Source organism: Poeciliopsis prolifica, unplaced genomic scaffold, assembly GCF_027474105.1.
Source record: "Poeciliopsis prolifica strain line A6 unplaced genomic scaffold, Auburn_PproV2 SCAFFOLD036, whole genome shotgun sequence".
Lineage (NCBI taxonomy): Eukaryota > Metazoa > Chordata > Actinopteri > Cyprinodontiformes > Poeciliidae > Poeciliopsis > Poeciliopsis prolifica.
In genome coordinates, this window is record NW_026562411.1 from 5,738,153 (window position 1) to 5,757,167 (window position 19,015).

At 36.7% G+C, this 19,015-nt stretch overlaps 1 protein-coding gene across 5 annotated transcripts in view; it reads right to left on the reverse strand.

Annotated features, from left to right (window-relative positions):
• Positions 1-1,994: 1,994 nt before the first annotated feature.
• The window catches only part of LOC129374383 (neuropilin-2-like), a 114,675-nt gene continuing 97,654 nt past the window's right edge, over positions 1,995-19,015 (reverse strand). For 3 of the 5 annotated variants that reach the window (XM_055052771.1, XM_055052769.1, XM_055052773.1), the window contains one exon: positions 11,577-17,157. In XM_055052771.1, the coding sequence (XP_054908746.1) occupies positions 16,760-17,157 (398 nt within the window). In that variant the 3' untranslated portion in view covers positions 11,577-16,759. Of the gene's footprint in view, positions 7,158-9,044; positions 9,108-11,576; positions 17,158-19,015 lie in introns of those variants that run through there. The other 2 variants (XM_055052772.1, XM_055052770.1) reach the window with 1 other exon arrangement.

Consider the following 19,015-nt stretch of genomic DNA (forward strand, 5'->3'; position numbering starts at 1 on the left):
AAGCGTGAGAATCAGGTCAGTCTCCTGGGGAGAAGAGGAGCAGTGGGATGATGGACAGATAAATGAGTGAGAAGTGAAACAAGAAGAAAATGGTGAAGAAATGCTGATGCAGGTGGACAGTGGTGCTGGTGCCATAGATAATTAGAGGGCTGATACAAACAATACAGACTTTATTATATGTGGTTGCAGGTAATATGTATGCTTTGTCGAAGATTGGATGACCAACAATCAGCTATTACAAGATAGAGACAACATTACAAACATTGTAAATAGTTCAAAGGGTATGAAAACTTCTACTTTAAGTTTGGTTTTTGTGCACATTATCAAATAATGCAGTTGTTATCAGTTCATCACAGCTCCACTCATTTCCATTTTTCTGAACTACGATGAGATTGATAAAGTCTCTTCCCATTCTCTGCTACGTTGAACAGTATATTTGCCCTTGAGAAGCAATGAGAAGTCATCCATCAATGCAAAGCATGCCATACATTGATATGATGTATCATATCCTGCCACCAATGCAGCACAAATTGACATTTGAAATGCTTAAACTGGCTAAAAATGTCGATTAACACATCAAAATCATTTGAAAGTCATTGAATGAGCTTATCAAAGACACAATTTTATTCTACAGCTGCATAGTGATGATTATTTTTCAAGATTTTCCAAAGCCACAGAAGAACTTAACTTTTGTAGTTATTTGATTTATAAATATTTCCTCAATGTAAACTTGCTTCCTTAAGTAAGTAATAACAGGAAGTCACAGTTTTTTGTTGAATAAAGTCTATTTAAATATTGAGAAGAAGAAAAGCAGTTAGAAACATGAAATGGTTTGTGTGGGTATGAGTGTCCTGCTGAGGCAGCGAGATGTGTGTGTGGGCTGCAAAATGAGCTGCTCAACATGCAAATATGTGCAGCATGTAACTTTTCCATGTTGTTTACTACAAAGATCACTAAGTTAATATAATTATTTTTCTTCTGAATATTTAACTGGCCAGGAGCTTGATGAGGCACAGTGGATTTCACTGCGTTTTCTGACCCGACTCATATTGAATGTTATATTGTAATAACATGTAAATACAGAGCCTCATACAGTCATATATGTATATGTGTGTATGTTGTAATTTGGGATCAGTCATATAAATATCATATAGATTCTTGAGGATAAAAATGTTCATTTGAATGTGATATGAAGATATAAGTTTAATCAGCAACCCTTAAAAGGCCTTACAACCTTGTGCCAGCAGGTGTCACCCTAAGGTGCAGTGGAAAAGGTTTGAGTAAAAATGGTTCAAATCACCTTCAAATGATTGTTTGATCATGATTTGCTAAACCTTCCCATGGGAAGTACTTCTGTTTTGGTTTGCGTGTTTTACTGTGTCTCTTTCCTAAATGGAGCCACTTAGAAAGCTTGTCTTTTTATTTAATAAAAATTAGTCACTGCCCATGGTTTCTGTGTTTTTTCAATGTCTCCTTCCTGCCATCTAACCCCCTAGCCAGTCACTCTCAGTGGTATCAATTCCAAGTCCGCTGGAGAACTTCGTATTAAAATAGAGGTCTTTCTCTCTACTATCACCGCATGCTTACTCAGGATAAAGTATTGCTGCAAATTTCATGATTTCAATAGCTTACACAGCATTTGATGGAATCTGTACATGATTGGACTGTGCATAATGGAAATGCTAAATAGTATTATTGTATATGAAGTGAATCTGCTGCCTTAAGATGGTACTTGTTGTGATTTGGTGATAAGACCAAATCACAACCATTAAATTGATAAACAATTGCTATGGTGTGCTCTATATCATTACTGAACATTCAAAAGGATATAATAAACTATTTCGAAGGTAGAAGAGTTGTAGATTTTTCTAATCTTTGATGTTATGGAGTCTGGAAACTATTTGCATATTCATTATGAAAATCATTAGTCATTCTAAGCTTGCATAAAATTAACATCTTAAACATAAACAACAAGAAAAGCACATACAGAGCGATCACTTGTTATTTAGCCTTTATTAAATAATAATAACATTAAAAAAAAAAGAAATTCTTCTGTACAAAGTCTACAAACAACAGTTTGAGTTTTCTGGCCAGTGCCGTCGGTGTGTCATAATGTACTGTGTTTGTGTCAGTCAGTTGTGCATAAGTCAATATGTGTGCCTGTGTGTAGCCTTCAAAGACAGAAGAGGTAATACTATCTGGGTGTTCAGAGGGAAATGAAGCAAAGCCAAGCGGGAGACAGAACAGGTTAACCTGGCACATGTACTCACTGCTCACTCATTGATGTTTTGGTTGCATTGTGTGTAAGAGAAGAGTCAGAGTGAGACATCAGTAGGGAAAGAGAAAGAGTCAGAGATCAAAAAGATAGAAAGCTCCAAGGCACTTGGAAAATAGTCCAAATAATAATAACAATAAAAAAATGGAGAGAAATTTCTTCACCTTTTTCTTTTGTTTCCTTATTCTCTCTCTCTCTCTTTTTTTTTTGGCAATCATTTAATTCTGATGATGCGTTTACTTTCAGTGTGCATTTTATGGCTACATTAATGCATGCCTATGACAGCCGAGAGACGAAAGAGGAAATCGAAGACGGAGAACAAATGGGCTCCAGGCAAAGATGCAACTCGTTTCTCTCCTTTACTTCCACTTTTCTGACAAGTGTGACCCAAATCCTATCGGGTTCACAGGGAACAGAGAGACTCAGAAGGACTTGACAAAATCTGATCATCTAGCAGAGTGAAACATGAACATAGAGAGAGTGAAAAACAGGGAGAGGTCTGTGTCTGATTCTGAGGATGACATTGCCACTCCTCACCACCACCAGCCTAGTGTCTGTTTTAATACATAGAATGTGAATAACGTGCCCTGTTTTCTGGTAATATATTTTCTAACTTTCATGGCTTCTCATTTTCTGTTGCTTTAGAAATCCCTAAAAAATGTCCATTCAATGGTTTAAGTACAGTGAGAGAAAAAATAATATTCACATCTCTTTGAGTTCAATAGTCCAATGTATCTTGTGGATCTGAAAGGTTTTCCAACAGGGTGTTTCTTATTTTTAGTCAGCTGGTCATAAATACTTTTGCTTCTAATCAACAGATAAACGCTAATCAGCAAAGCTAATCTTTCATTTAGTGCCTTAGTGGTTTTGCTGACTTTGAAAACTGAAATTTTGGGTATTGACTGTTGAAAACTCTTCAAGTAGCTAGACATTTATTTGTTCATGCTCTTATTTTGAAGTGTTTTAAGACTTCCTCACCTCATGTTTCCCACCCATTTTTTATGGCGGTGAAGCAAATGATGATTATTTTGTACCCAGAATGCATCGCTGTAGAACTGGCAAACAATTGGACAATTACGCAAAATCAGCACATAATTAATAATACTCAAGAATTATAAGGCTGAAATAAACCGTGTTTGAAAGAATCACTTCTTGAAGCGCAACCATACATGTGGGTGAGAAATAACAAATTTGACCCTACTGAGGGCGATATACTATATGTTGCAACGTGTGTTGAATTAGTACTTTAGCATTAGCTTTTGCTAATGTTGGTATGGCATGTTAGCTGAACTAATGCTTATGAATAGTTCTTTATCAAAACCAGTCAATACTAACCTCAGAAACTCAGACTAGCTGGACAGCATTCCTCTCTATCCTTCATGATTTGCACAAACTTTTTTAAGCATTATAAATGACATATCACAGGACAGATGTGATTATTTATACTGTAAATATTTTGTTGATATTTTGATCTATGTGAAGCATTAAAGGCACCTCATCTGAATTTTCTGTCACCAGCTCAACAGCACAAGGCCACAAGAAAAACTGTAACATTTTCATTTAGCTCTGATTTTGTATGTGCTCTTCTCAATAAAACTGGAAAATGAGTCTGAAAAGTTACTATGCATATGTGTTTAAGTCTAATTTTTTCTACTGAATAAAGTCTTGACCTATTTATATTTTTTTTCTGACAAGTAAACACAATCATTGCCATATGTTACTTTCTTTTTGACTTCCTCTGGGTCTTTTGTTGAGCTATTATTTGTCAGGTATCAGAACTGAAATAAATTGTATTATATGCAACATGGGAACCAAAATACCAGACATGGAAATTTAAATGGTTAAGTTTAGGATTTGATCTTTAATTTATGATAAATACATGATTTCTCGTTTTAAGTGGGATTGTGTGGAGAAACGGTGGAGTTTTATTTGCATTAGAAAGCAGTCAGTGTAATCTCAGTTTGGAGAATCAGAGATGAATTTTCAAAGGAGAGCTCAGCTAACTAAAGTTCCACTCAATTATCCATATGAAACAACTAAAACATAAGAAAATAATCAAGCACTTTTTCAACAATTTATACCAACAATTCTTTGTACATAAAATAATTTCACCTTTTTTCTTTTTATTTTCTCAATTATGACATGTTCAGTTATGGTTAATGGACACACAATATTACAATTGCATTGAAAATATTACAACTATCCAGATAAACAAACAAAATCCACTTCCATTGATAAACCATGGTAAATCTGCATATTCTTCTTTGTACCTTTGCATTCTTATGAATTATTATGATTAATGGCCATTGAAAAAGCTCAAATTTAATATGATATCCTTCAGTGAAGTTTTCAGTGAAAACTTTGTATTACAATTTATGTTTCCTTATAAATACAGTCAATTAAGACTCAAGATCAAATTAAAATAACTGATTTGAGCCGGGGTGACAATCAGTTGTAGTTAAGTTGCCACATTTCCTGACAATAGACTAAGATTAGATTACAGAAAAACACTTTCAAACAACTATTGGTAGAAATTGATGCATAGCTGGTAGAAAATGTGTACTTGTATCATTTTGTACCCCAAAAAAGTTACCTACAAAATGACTAATACTGCAAGAATAGAAAATAGAAAATAAAAAAGGAGTGAAATAAACAAAGTGAATTTTAGCTGAGGGGTTTAGTTCTCATTTGGAATTATTACAGTATTTTTTGATTTAGGCAAAACTCTCAAATATATTTTAGTAAATATTTCAAGTTATTTAGGTACAACATGTTGACATTGGGAAACTGCCATAAAAACATGATGCAGGAAAAAGAAAAATGTAATTTTTTTTTGTACTCCAAACTGAGATTCCTGCTGCAGGTAAGATACTCACAGCTCAGACCTACTCTGCATAACGCCAGACAAACCAAACTCCACCTTTAAAGTTGAGGTGTGGGTCTGAGGATTACGTAAAGTCCTGAAAACAGAGGAGCGTAGATGTTTGCATGTGTATGTCGATGTGAGTGTGTGTCTCATTTGAAGCATCAGTCTCTCCAGCAGCACTGGCCCTCCGTAATGGCTGTCCTCCAATACAGCGTATACTGTAATTTGCTTAAGGCTCGATTGTGTGTCTAAAGAAGTCAACGGTATGATTCCCAATCCTCACCTTCAGTCATCTTTCTGCATTTTTTCCCCCCAAACAGGCTTCTTAGGATTGAGAGCGATGCCACAACATCAAGCTGATACATCACTCCCAGTCCACCCAGCCTCATTTAACACTTGTTCAGACCCACTGAGCACATACACAGCTCTTTGGCAATCCATAGGTTGCAATAAAATAATTACTGACATTTTGTTTACACAGTGTCTGTCCATCATTTGGGCATCATACAGTCTGAAAAGCAAAAAAATATAGATATATATATATACCAAAAAACCAAAACTCTAGAATACTGAATCTAAAGCACAACTCCATAACAGCATGTTAGATTTTTTTTTTTTGATAAAACTCTGATTTTCTGTCTTGAGTAAAACTTTTCCCTACTCTTAGACTGATAATCTGTAATGGGAAATGTAAAATAGAAAAAGGACTAAAGTAACAGCTAAGACCATGGAGTTCAACAAAACTCTGAAAAAAAAAGGTCTAAAAATGGCATAAAAAGCTCTACAGGGCTGCTATGAACTGAAGCTTGCTTTTTCTTCACCTTTTTTTTCATCCAAGTGGACACAAGTCTAAAACAGAACAAAAACAGTCACCATTACTTCTCTATGCCACTGGTTTCACAAAGCGCAGACCGAAGGCGGACAAAGGAGCTAGCGGGCGCTGCATGGCAGGCTTTTTGACGTTTAAAACTCACAGAACTTATACCAGAAACTTTCAGAAACAAAACGAAAGGGAAAGAAAATATTTGCCTCCTTTTCCTTTTTCACTGGACAAAAAAAGTCTAGATTCTTTAATGTCGTTTCCGTTTTAAGCTATTTAGAATGGTAGGCATTCACTTGATATGTGTTGATTTGAGTCAGAAGTACCCAGATTAAAATGGACCACTGGAGGAGAAGTCTTCACAAGCAATCGGATGCAAAGACAGATTTTTTCAACCCATCTTCTTTTGGAAGATGAGGAAAAACAGCTCAAGTTCTGCAAAGTACCATTCAGAAATTCATAACTAGAACACCCCAGGCTGTGCTGCCATTTGACGTCTAAATGTCCAGATTGTCATGGGTGCTGAAGTCCACTTCATTCCAGTGGTTGGTGGGCTTTATTTTACGGTACTTCAGTCATTTATATTCTTTTATTTCATTCCTTCATTCAATCATTCATTCACAGGCTTTTAGAATCGAGCAGATTTCTCCTGCAGGCAGAGGAGAAAAGGGACTCAGTTGCTTAAGGGATTCAGGGATCAGACGTTCCTTCGCTTTAGACCCCCCACCGCCAGCACATAGAGAGTTCAGTGTTACCCCCGTTTGACATCAGAGCAAAGGAGTAGCAAGATTTCAGGCAGGGACGAGGGTTGAAATTTCAGATAGTGCTTCTTTTTCATGTCTGCGTCCAAATAAGAAGGAAAGAAAATCTTCATGCCTCCGAGCAGCATCTCTGCTGGTTTATCTTCACTTTGTGCTTGATCCCGTCATACAGCTCAAAGTTGTAGTTCTCCAGCGTCGTGGAGGAACGCGAGGAGAGCCCACTGTATGAGCACGTGCAGTACAGGAGTAGGCCGGCGCAAACGGCTCCCAGCAGGACGCCCAGCGAGCTCATCACGATGATGGTGAGGAGGATGGGGTCCAGCGTGTACAGCCAGGCGTTGTCCTTGTCCTTTTCCGACACCAGTGTCACTGAGGATGGGTCCATGTCGGAGGACGGGGTAGAGAATGAGGACGGCCAGCCGGTGAAGACAGAATCTGGAGTAAATACAAGAAATTTAGGAAAAAAGGCTTTTACACATGGTAAAAATCTAGAGGCTAAAGTTTCTGTCCATCTTGGAAGTTTTGCAACAAATTTGAAACTTTGGTCTGAGCTTTCATTGGGCCATTCTAACACATGGATGTGGTTTGATCTAAAGCAGGGTTGGTAAATTTTTGTTCTTGAAGGGGACTTGTTATGCTTCCTTGAACAGGTTAAGACAGGTCAACATGTTCATTACATTTCATCCACAAAGTTTTTCTTGATAGTGAGATTTTAGTCTGGTCAGTTCTGCCATTTTGAGGTCCTTTCAGGATGAGTTGTTTAAAGCGTATTGCCACTTTAAATCCAAATAAACTGCCAGCCATGTTCCCATCATAACATTTACACTTGCATGTGAAAAAGGCAGCAAATATATGCGCAGAACATAGAACCATGCATCTTTGAAAAGCAGAAGTGGAACCTCATGCACAACCAACAAGAATGTAGCAAGTGGTTTCTAAACGGTAAGCCAACAACTAAACATTTGTCCTTTCCAGCAGCCATTGTACACAAGTGAAATCAGCTGGTCCAACGCTGAAGCTCAGCTCGGGTTGCCAGGTTATGGGCTGGGTTTGACTCAGGTTGCTAGGTGATAGGAGGTGCTTGCTGATTTGTGACATTACATTCCGAAGGCTTTAAAATGGCTAATTTTCCAAACACCAAAAAACTTATTATTAACTTAATGCCTAAAACCAGCTGAGTGTTTTTTAATAAGCGCTCTGGCTTTTTGAAGTACAAAAATGTGCAAAATGTGACCTTTGCATAATATGTCCCCTTTAATAACCTATCCTGCATTTTGCTTAAACATGCCTGAATTAAACAAATTCAACAAATGGTTCACAACCAGGCCTCTGCAGAACTTAATGACAAACTGAGAGGGTAATTCAGAGATCACCTTTGCTGTGTTGGAACGGAGACGCTCAATGTGGGAGGTAGACGCCATTGATCGTTTCAAGTCAAAGAGCTGCTTCTGCCCCTTAACTTACCACAGAAAATGTCTTGAACTACAAAACCACTGCATGTATAAATATGTACTGCATGATCTGTTGTAAATTAAAAGCTAGTGAAGTTAAACAAAAATATGTATATATAGTTAGAAGAAATTAATCATCAAATTTTACCAAGGGAAAGAAATGGTATATGGTTGCCTACATAAAAACCTAAATCAAAACCTCAAAATTACTTTTACAAGTCTCGTACTGTTGCTGCCATTTTGTTGTACATATTCTACAAATATATTGCATAAAAACATTAAGAACTGTAAAAACCCACCTTTTTTTAAATTGTTTTTATAATTAAAAACTTTTGTTACAAAAATACAATGTTTTGCATTCTTCATCTGCAAACCGTAGAGGGCGGACGTGTTAAGGCTTTTCAATGTCTAAACTGCTTTTACTAGCTCAGAATGATGCCTGTTTATGTATGTGGTAAAACAGTGATGCAAATGTATCATTTTAAGCATTTTATGAGAAGCCCACACAGAAAAATGCTCCAGACAGACAGTAAACACACATTTTAGAAGACAAACTGCCAGTATTCTCTTGTAAATGTCTAGGGGCTGTAAAAAAGCAAAAAAATAAAAATCTGTAAACTGTGATTGCTATAGTCATGTTTTTCTGTGTGCACAGGAGTGAGCTGTCTGTTGTGCTTTATGGGTCAATGGAACATGAAAAACAAAGACAAAAAAAGAGATTACATGCAAAAAAAGAAGAAATGTTTGAATGCTCGCTTATATTCTTCTTCCTTCTGTGCAAACTCTTTCAGACTGCTGCTAACAGTATTTCCATTAAAGTGTGTGGGTGAGAGATGGTGTAGCCTCTGGCTGCCGGAGGAAAGGACCTTACCTTCATTGATGTGCTGCTTGGGTTTGAAAGAAACTTTGTGTCCGGAATCTTTAGGCTTCTGATCTGTTGGAGAGACAGAAAGAAAAGTTGCATTAATCTCCCCTGTCCACTCACTTACTCCAGAGTTTAGATCATGTTGTGATAACATCAGTCCATCTCTGATGCTGTCAGCACACAGCAGCTGCATTTGTAGATGGAAATCGCCTCGATCTTGTTTAAAGTTTTCTAAAGAGATTAAACAACAAATCTTACACAGAAACCTTTTGTAGTGTTTGTGTTCAGTATGTCGAGGGAAAAATATAACGCTGTACTCTTCAGCCAGGCTCCCCACCAGTTTCATAGTATAATAAAAATCAGTGTTTTTTTTTAAATTATTATTATTGTTTGGTTATAAATGAAAAAAAGTTGGGAGATTGAAAGAGTGTAAAGATCGGGAGGAGAACGATAAAGACACACAAAACTTTTCATTTTCATAGAAAAATATTACTTTTATTACTTTCACATTCACCACAATCATTTTTCTTATACATACCAAGCCAGAAAAATTCAACAAGCTAAAATACCATGTCTAAACTGCTGAGTGCAAGGCTTTGAAGGCTTTGTTATAGGCTCAGTTCTTTTTCAGTTCGATTTTAGAATAAAAAATAAAAATGGAGCAATATCTGTGGAGCTGATAATCATTTATTAGGAACCAAAAGCACTTTATAACCAGAAACTGTAATAGATATTCAGAAGATAGGAGGCGCAAACTTAATTTAGGGTGTGCAGAAAAAAAAAAAGATATGGATCCTCATTTCCTCTGTTAGATAAGGTCATTCATCCATGAGACAAGTTTGGCATCTTCAATTTTATAGATTCAATAAACTCCACGCTTCACGTTCTCCTTTAACTGTAAATAGCAGTGAGATTAAAATTTTTAAAGGACACCTGCTGTGAAATTTGAGGTTTCTATTATAAAAAGTTAACCTGGACATACACAGCTGAAGAAAAAGAAGACACAAACTCTGTAAAACAAAGATGTAGCTTTGCATATTCAATCAGAGTATATGAGCATTTTCTGTGTCATGCATCAATATTTCATATCAGATCAACAATTTATTTCATTTCTCACAACAGCAAAATGTGCAAATCAACATTGTTTTTAACTAATGATTGTGTTTTACTTACATCAAGAGTCAAAAATGATCTCCAATATAGAAACTAGTGAAAAGTTTACATAATCTCATGGGGGCATTAGATTTCATTATGTGGAGTTTGAACAGACATAGATCTATGGCTTCGTATTTTTTTGTTAAACCTAATAATGTTGTTCTAACTGTCAAGAATGGTGCTAACGACCTTCTGAAGTCCAGGTTTATAGCACAAACTGGCTGGAAAATACAAAGCGGAGAAATGTCTTCAAATTCTTCAGTAAACATCGATAGGGAGACAGCATAAAACAAATCAGAATTACAAGCAAAACTGGTTATGAACTGCAGAAGCAGAAAACTTGAAACCCAGATCAAAAGTGAATTCCAGTATTAAAATGAACTTTAGCAATTTTGACAAGTGTGGCAGTGTAATCATAAACACGGTATAAGCTTCCTGATAACTACAAAGCTTATGTGGTCAAGTATAAGATGGGAGTTTAGATATATAGTGTCATGAGAAAATTATTAAAATAAACAATTAAAAGCCTAAAATTACCATGACAACCATGCACAAGAGTTAATGTAAACTTCTGACAAAAAGTGAACAGAAAAGTTGAAAGAGTTGAAAAGAACAAACAGTTTATAATAAAAGAAATGAAGCTGCAAAATGTAACCTGTAACCAGTAATTAAAACAACAGGAAGGATCCGTTATGCTCCAGTGAGGCAGAACGTTTTTTACAGGTAATATGACTCCACTGTCGCTGAAGACAGGATCAGACCTATGAACAACTGATATATATATATATATATATATATATATAATATATATATATATATATATATATATAATATATATATATATATATATATATATATAAAAATTCCCTTCTCACCCACCGCGGGTGGTCTTATCCTCTGAGCTCGGGTCCTCTACCAGAGGCCTGGGAGCTTGAGGGTTCTGCGCAGTATCTTGGCTGTGCCAAGGACTGCACATTTCTGGACTGAGATGTCTGATGTTGTTCCTGGGATCTGTTGTAGCCACTGCTCCAGTTTGGGGGTTACTGCCCCGAGGGCCCCGATGACCACAGGCACCACTGTGGTCTTCACCTTCCAGGCCCTCTCCAGTTCCTCCCTGAGGCCCTGGTATTTCTCTAGTTTCTCGTGCTCCTTTTTCCTGATGTTGCAATCACTTGGTATTGCTACATCTACCACAACGGCTTTCCTCTGATGTTTATCCACTACGACAATGTCTGGTTGGTTCGCCATTACCATTTTGTCTGTCTGGATCTGGAAGTCCCACAGGATCTTAGCTCTGGATATATATATGGATATATATATATATTATATATATATATATATATATATATATATATATATCTATATATTTTTTTGAAACACGAGTTTAAACTGAACACCTTTTCAATATCCAACCAAAACTTGGGATTATTGTACCACTGGAACACTGAACTTTCTTTTAGTCTCCAGCTTATAAAAAAAATATATATATATATTTATATTTCTAGAACGACCCAAAACCCAAGACACCAGTCTCACTGTCAACAATAAAACCAGTTTTACGTCACCTGACCAAAGAAATAAAAGCTTCTGCTTCAAAATTAGCACCTTCAGACTGGTCTGACATTTGCAAGGCAAAAACAAGGAGGTGGAAGCATCAGGCTGTGGGATTTCTTTCACTGTCTATGCCATTGGTGCATTTCACAGAGAGGATGAAAAAATTAAAGATCTACCTCAGTCACTTCAACTTTGTTTTTATGCAATTATTTGTTCCAGCAAGGAGACAAAAGCATTGCATCAAGAAAAGCCAGTGATACCTTAATTATTTCAGTAACTGAAACATTATTTATGCACGTTAGAAACCTTTATGATGTCTTCCTACAATCTGTTTTCGCTGTAAAACTAAAGTTCTGACTTGTAAATATGTAAAAGCGCCCCTTCGCAGAGGTCTTTGAGCTCCAAACTTTTGTTGTCTTTGATCAGATAAAACCACCGTGGGCCTCAACAAAACATCAAATCACTTACGGGGAGATGGCAAAAACAAAGTAAGGGAAAAAGGAGCTTGGACAGTCTTTAGATGACCATTGAACAATGTTTAATGATGCTGGCTTAAAGCCTCCAGGCTAAAATCCTGAGAAGAATTATCACATGGATCTGAAGAGGGATTAAAACTCCCTCTAGTCCCATTTTTCTCCTCTTCAATTAGTAAAGAGAGGAATAAAAAAAGAGGCCTTTTTTCATTCAGGCAGAGATGGGGATGGCTCTTTGCCACTTTTGGTTGTGCAGGAGCCCGAGGACCTGTTAGAGTACTCAGACTGATAATATTTCTGCAGGAAAAAAAAGAGAGAAGGCGAAGAAAAGAGATGAAAAAAATATATGGATGCCTCGAAGGATAAAAATGCTTACTGCAGGGTTTTATGAACGCAATCGCCTCCATTAACTAATTAGGAATATTAAATGGCTTCAAAGTAGTCCATGATGGAGGGAAGTGAGGCTGATTTAAAAGCTCCCGGTGAAATGTTTTCTAAATCTTTTAAAAAGTTTGATAGACTGAGGACGAATGAAAACAGAAAAGTGCACGAGTAGCACAACATAAATACGGTCATATATCATTCCTCGGTTTGAATTCGGACTCACATTGATTGGATTATGGCACCGGGCTGCTGGAATGAGTCATCTAATGTGTAAATCATGCACAAGTTGATTGAAATTGAAGAAAGAGGAGCTGGGGAAGGCACAGAATGGATATGCAAGCACAAAATAACTGAAATACTTGTTGACCGAAGCACAAAACTGCATTCTGTGAGCTGCAGCATGATGAAATAAGTCAATGCAGAGAACAACTATTCCATAAAATAATGATTTAACTGACTTTAAGGGAGCTCAGTGGAAATCTGGATAATTACCTCACACTGGTGCATGTCGGTTCATTTGGTTTGCATGCAGTGCCTTGCAAAAGTATTAGTACCCCTTTAGATTTTGCACATGTTGTCATGCTATAACCACAAACATTAACATTCTTTGATGGGAATTTCATGTGACGGACTGATTAGTAATGTAAGGTACTAATCACCAAACTCAAAACACATAAAACAATTATTAAAAAAAACAACTATTTGGCTAAAGCTATTAAATAGAAAAATAAATGTATCCTCTGCTGATATAATGTATCCTCAACGCATGATGCTGCCACCACCTTTTATTACTTTGGGTATGGTGTGTCAATGGTGATGTGAATTTAGTTTGACATCATTTTCTGCTTCAATCAAACCGTTTTTTATGTGTCATCTATCCAGAGCCTCTTTCTCCCATGTGCTGTGTCCTCAACATGCCTTGAAGTAAATTGTTTTTTTCTTCTCTCAGCTCTTTCATAAAGGCAAGATTTATGGAGTTTATGACTAATGGTTGTCCTCTCAACCAATTCCCCACCTGATGAGCAGACCTTGATGCATTATAGTCGACGTAAATCACACAGAATCACACTGTTTACTAATAAGGTGACTCATGAAGGCATTTGCTTGCACTAATGACTATATTAAAGGAGGCTGAATTTAAATTTCTTGGTTCCGCTTAACAATCATTATTTTATGCTGACCTATCATAAACTTCCACACTAGGGTTTGTGATCATAAAGTGACAGAATGTCAAAAAGCTAAGGGATATAAATACTTTTTATGTCATGCCTTCCCTCGTCATTCTGTCGGTTTTCCCAAAAGACGTCTTTCATCTGCTCTTGTGTTTGAAACGACCTGCCCTCCATCTTCAATCCAATCCCCCAAACCTGCCTTCCCGTTAGCCTCTCTCTCGGAGTAAAAAGAAAAATCTATCTTTAGAAAGTATGGACAGCTATCCTTTTTTGTCCTCCCTTCTTTCATCTCCTTCCATCTCGGGGAGCATTCTTAGAAGGAAAAAGGGGGCTCGCTTAATGGGCCATTCTCCTTGGAGAGATTCTGCTCCCCTCCATCACTGCCTCTCATTTACTCTCTTGTGTTTTCTTTTTTTTTCTTTTTACTGGGAGGATTTGCAGAAAAGAAAGGGAGAAGATATTGAAACAGGGAGGTTTTGATACAAGAAAGGATGGGGGTGGGATTTAGACATGAACAAAGTGATGTAGGTGTGTAGCAGAAGATACAAGATGGCGGGATGCTGATTGCAAATACAGAAATTTTATCAAGCAAATTAAACTGCTATTGTGTTGATTTGCTTCATTTTGTATTAAAGTCTAAATTGAACACTTGGATCCAGATGGCTTCAACTGCTTCATGTCACTCAAAGCAGTGACATGAAATAATAAATAGAAAACAAAAATATTCTCTCAGATCTGCTATAAAAGATTATGCAGCCCTAAATAAAATGTGGTGTGCATAAAATGGGTTTAAATCTAGAACATAAACACAGCAAAATTTACAAATGACCCACAGCTTGCAAAATTGAAAGAAAAGTGCTCAATCTAAACATTGCAAATAAAGTTTAACAACTTATCAGGAGAAAGGCTAAAACCTTTTGAGTAATATTTATCTCAAAATGCATTTAAAGTGTAAGAGTATGCAGTAAAATATGTAAATCCATACACAGTTAGGCACTCTTAAATAAATTTACATTTAAACGCTGGATCTAAAAAGTGCACACATCCCAATTAAAATGGAAATTTGTACAAACAACAATTAATAATTTTTAATTTTTCCCACCTTAATTGAGAGATATATGTCAGAGATTTCTTTAAATTCGCTGTAATCCAGACTGCTGCAGGAGGTCTTCCCTGCACACAGCATCACCATTTACTCTAACTCTTAGAAGAGTTTTGAAGTAATATGAGTTATCACGTTTAATATCCTTGTGGGATCAAAGGAGTTTTTGAATTTGAACTGAAAATCCTGGTCAATTAAACTGAAAAACAAATGTGTCGGGTGGAAGATGTAAAAAATGGTTACCTCGTTGCCAAGTATGAATACTTTGTAGAATCACCTTTTGCTCAACAGTTCAGCTTTACAAGTTTTTTCAAATTGCATCCCTTGGATAAATCGACTTTTTGCAGAATGAAGTAATGTAAAATATCTAAACCTTTAACTTTGTGTCCACTGCAGCTATGTTAATTTTTCAGTTAAATTGTACAGGATTTATCTGACTTACACTTCACAAAAAAAATCATTTTAACAGTGTACACTTTTGAGATCTGCTATATACATACGTGTAAACAATAAAAAAATAAATAAATAAAAAAGATTGTATATATAAACATTCTCCAAACCTTTCTTAAAAGGAATTTGTCTACATTCCTTTAATCTGAGAGAAAAAGGCAGGTTGGTGTCAAACTTTAAATATTAAGAAACTTCTCTCAAGGATGAACAAACATATATAAATACAAGCATAACTGATAAACTTTCATTTCTATATCAAACCAACTCTATTAAAGCTCCCATTGATATATTTGCTCATATGATTGGTTGCCTTTAAACACTTAAAGTTGCTGCACAACACAACTAAACCAAAAGCTTCTTCAGTAGAACGTCGATATAAGCGTTGCTAATTTTTTTTTCTTAAAAAAACTCAACCTAAACAAATAAGAGTCATTTTCATCACAGCATGTTTGGTCTCATTTCGTGACTTAAAGCAGACCTGGAAACTGTGGTGAGTTTGCATCCAAACTGGAACTTCCATTCCACAAAAGTGAATGAAAGTTTGTTGCATGTAGTTGCACAGAAAACAGAATGAAAGCATTCCTTTTGAATTCAGAGTTTTTTTCATTCAGTCACTCAAATGTAAGACTGACATCGAGTTTTAGTTTGAAACATTAACCAACAGGCAGAAGATCCAGGCAACATTCGGCAAACATCCACATATTGATTTGACACTGAAGCACAATCTCAAACTATGGTGGGAAGGAGGTGAAAGTTTTAAAGCACGTTTTTAACAAAGGCATGTCCAAGGTTTGATGAACAAAAAACACTCAAAGTAACACTTGAGGCTTGAAAGGTTTTTAAGACTGTCCGTGCATTTATCACTTTTCATGTTTATTGCAGGATTCATCTCCTTAACCCTCTGCTTATGTCACACCGATACTTTCGTCTTTTTCTATCCTTTTCCCTTCTCTGACAAATAAACTTTCCTCACTAAGACTCTTAAGAAGTGCTGAAACAAAATGCATCCTCCAAACTTGTGCGTGAACCTCTGAGAAAAGAGGAACACTGACATTGCTAATTGCATATCCATGCAGTCTTTCCAACAATTTGTAAGGTGATTGATGTAAGTTTGCGTATGCTTAATTGAAGATCCAATTAATCTCTAGTCTGATTTACACTTAACACTATGAAGGACATCAAAAATCATTATGCTGAAACAGTAGAACTGGAAGCTGAAGCTTCTCCATCTTCAAGGACAGGACTTCCTTGTCAGGCACCAACGCAGAGGTGTGCACTGATCCATTATCGACAAGAGGAGCTGAAGCACTTCCACCATTGCTGATCAGAGCTGTTGTCGCTGAGTTCCTTGTTCTTTGAAGAACAGGATCAGACTGTTTTCGCTCTTCATTTGACCATATTGTCCGATTGAAACCGTAGAGTCCAGTCAATTCAGCAGCGGGAGCTGTAGCTGTCATCTTTCTCCAGTGTTATGACGAGTTTGGGTTCCAGGCTGGAATCCGTTCCCGGGTAAAGGTAGTTCTGGTTGGAGTTGCAGAACATGTTGCAGCTGGGGTTTTGACTCTGGTAGTAGCTCTCTGGATCTTGCTGATAGGCTGGTTGGTTGTTGTGGTACATCACCGAATGGTGGTGATGATGATGGTGATGGTGGCCATTGTTGGACTTCCTGCTCATCCAGTGGTGGCGTTGGCAGCTGAGAATCGTAACCACAGTCAGACCTATCAACAGCAGGAAGGCGCTGCCTCCCATCAACACATAGTACCAGTAGGCAGGGATCGGATGCACCTTCACTGCGTCTACAGTGGGCCTCATTCCAGATATGGCACCCCCTGGAGGGCAGGAGGAAACATTACTGATTGGCTCAGTGGAGGAGTGAGGCAGGCATGCAGACTGCATTGAAGAGTTTAAAGCTGGAGATTGTCTTTTTCTCTGGACATGGCAGATCTGACAAGCTTTTAATTTCTCTGCATGCTTCCAGCTGGATGCATCTCCTATAATACAGTATCAATATTATATGAATTATAGCTCTGGAAAAGCTGGATATTCTTTCCATAAATCCAGCATGGGCATAAATAATTCTGCTTAAAAGGATTGATCACCTGAATCCAACAGCAATCTAAAAGCGCATGCCAAGATGCAGAGAAGGCTCTGATTTCACTAAATATTGATTTTTGAGATCTTGTAATGTTCAAATATCAATGCGTTGTTTTGTTTAAACATAATTTTACTTTATCCTTTGGAAACGCTACCTTCTTGTCTCCTTGACCAATTTATGTTTATGTACAAAAAAAAAAAAAAAAAAATTATCAATCACTGTATTTTTATTTGGGAGACATGCCACTAGTTTGCAGGACAAATCATTTCATTTTACTTAAGCATGAATTTTGAAACCTCAAACAAAATCAATACTACAACAACCCCAAAAAAAAAAATCAATTTAAAAATTAAATATGTCTAGACTTCTTTGTGGTCTGAAATTAAAATTTTTTTAATATTAGACAAACCTGCTAAGAATCGGCATAAAAGTTCTTTCCTTGGAATGATTTTGATCATAGAATTCCACAAAAAATATCATGTAATATAACATATCTTGTACTTAAATTATTAAGGAAGCAAAATAGAACTAGAGACTAATAAAAACTGTACTTGTATAGTGTATTAGTTTATTAATCATCATTTTATGTTGTTTTTATAACATAAAATGTTACAAAATTAAATAAAGTAAAATAAAAAATAACATAAAGCTGAACTAATTGAACTTAAATTCTGACCAATACAAATGAGTTGTAGATTTTTTTAAAACTATATGGTTTATTTTATCACGTTGGATTTTATTGCCAACTCCTGGTGTTTTTACTGGAGTTCCTTAATCTACTGAAATATCCAGAACAAAATAGAGACAAGTAAAAGAAAAAATATAAAAGACACTGAAACAGTAGATTTTTCAGATCTAAAATCTGTTCAGACTGCCTCATCCATCTGCTCTGTTTCACTGAGTGCACTCTACCTACTAGTAAAACACTGACTACTCATGCATACTTCACAAAGCCAAAGTCTAATACTCCGACAAGCAACATAAATATGCATGAGCACTGAAAGCTTGACATCCCTAGGAGCGGTGTTGGTCAGAAAGGGTCAAACCTTTGCTGATTTTCACTGAATGTCACTCAAAATCAGGCAGAAACACACTCATCTTTAAATTTCGGCTGCATTTCACACAACCAGAAACATTTTATTTTGATTGATGCAAACATCCCAAGCATCTGCTGCATATTGACACGCAAAGGCCCATGCCATGCGCTCAAACTGAACCAGAGAATGCAAACGATTTATTTCGGACTGGCTGAGCAAAAAATGTGGAAGACTAAACCTTGATGAAGTTGTTTTGTTCTGCTTTGAGGGGGTCAAGAGTAACTAAATTCAGGTGGCGAGAAAGAGAGAACAAAATTGTAGGGTTAGGGGAAGGATAAGAGAGAAGGTATTATTGGAAGAGAGAATGGAAAGAAACAGAGAGGGGTCGGTAGAAAGTGAGACGGTAGAAGAGTGGGAGGGTAAAGAAGTGGAGGGAAAGAGCTAATCCTGCCATGATATCTTTAATCCTGCATTAAAGGGCTTGACTGAAACTTCAATACTCTGTCAACTCACTGTGAGAGGAACCTGCTGTGAGAGCGAAGTTGTTGTGGAGAG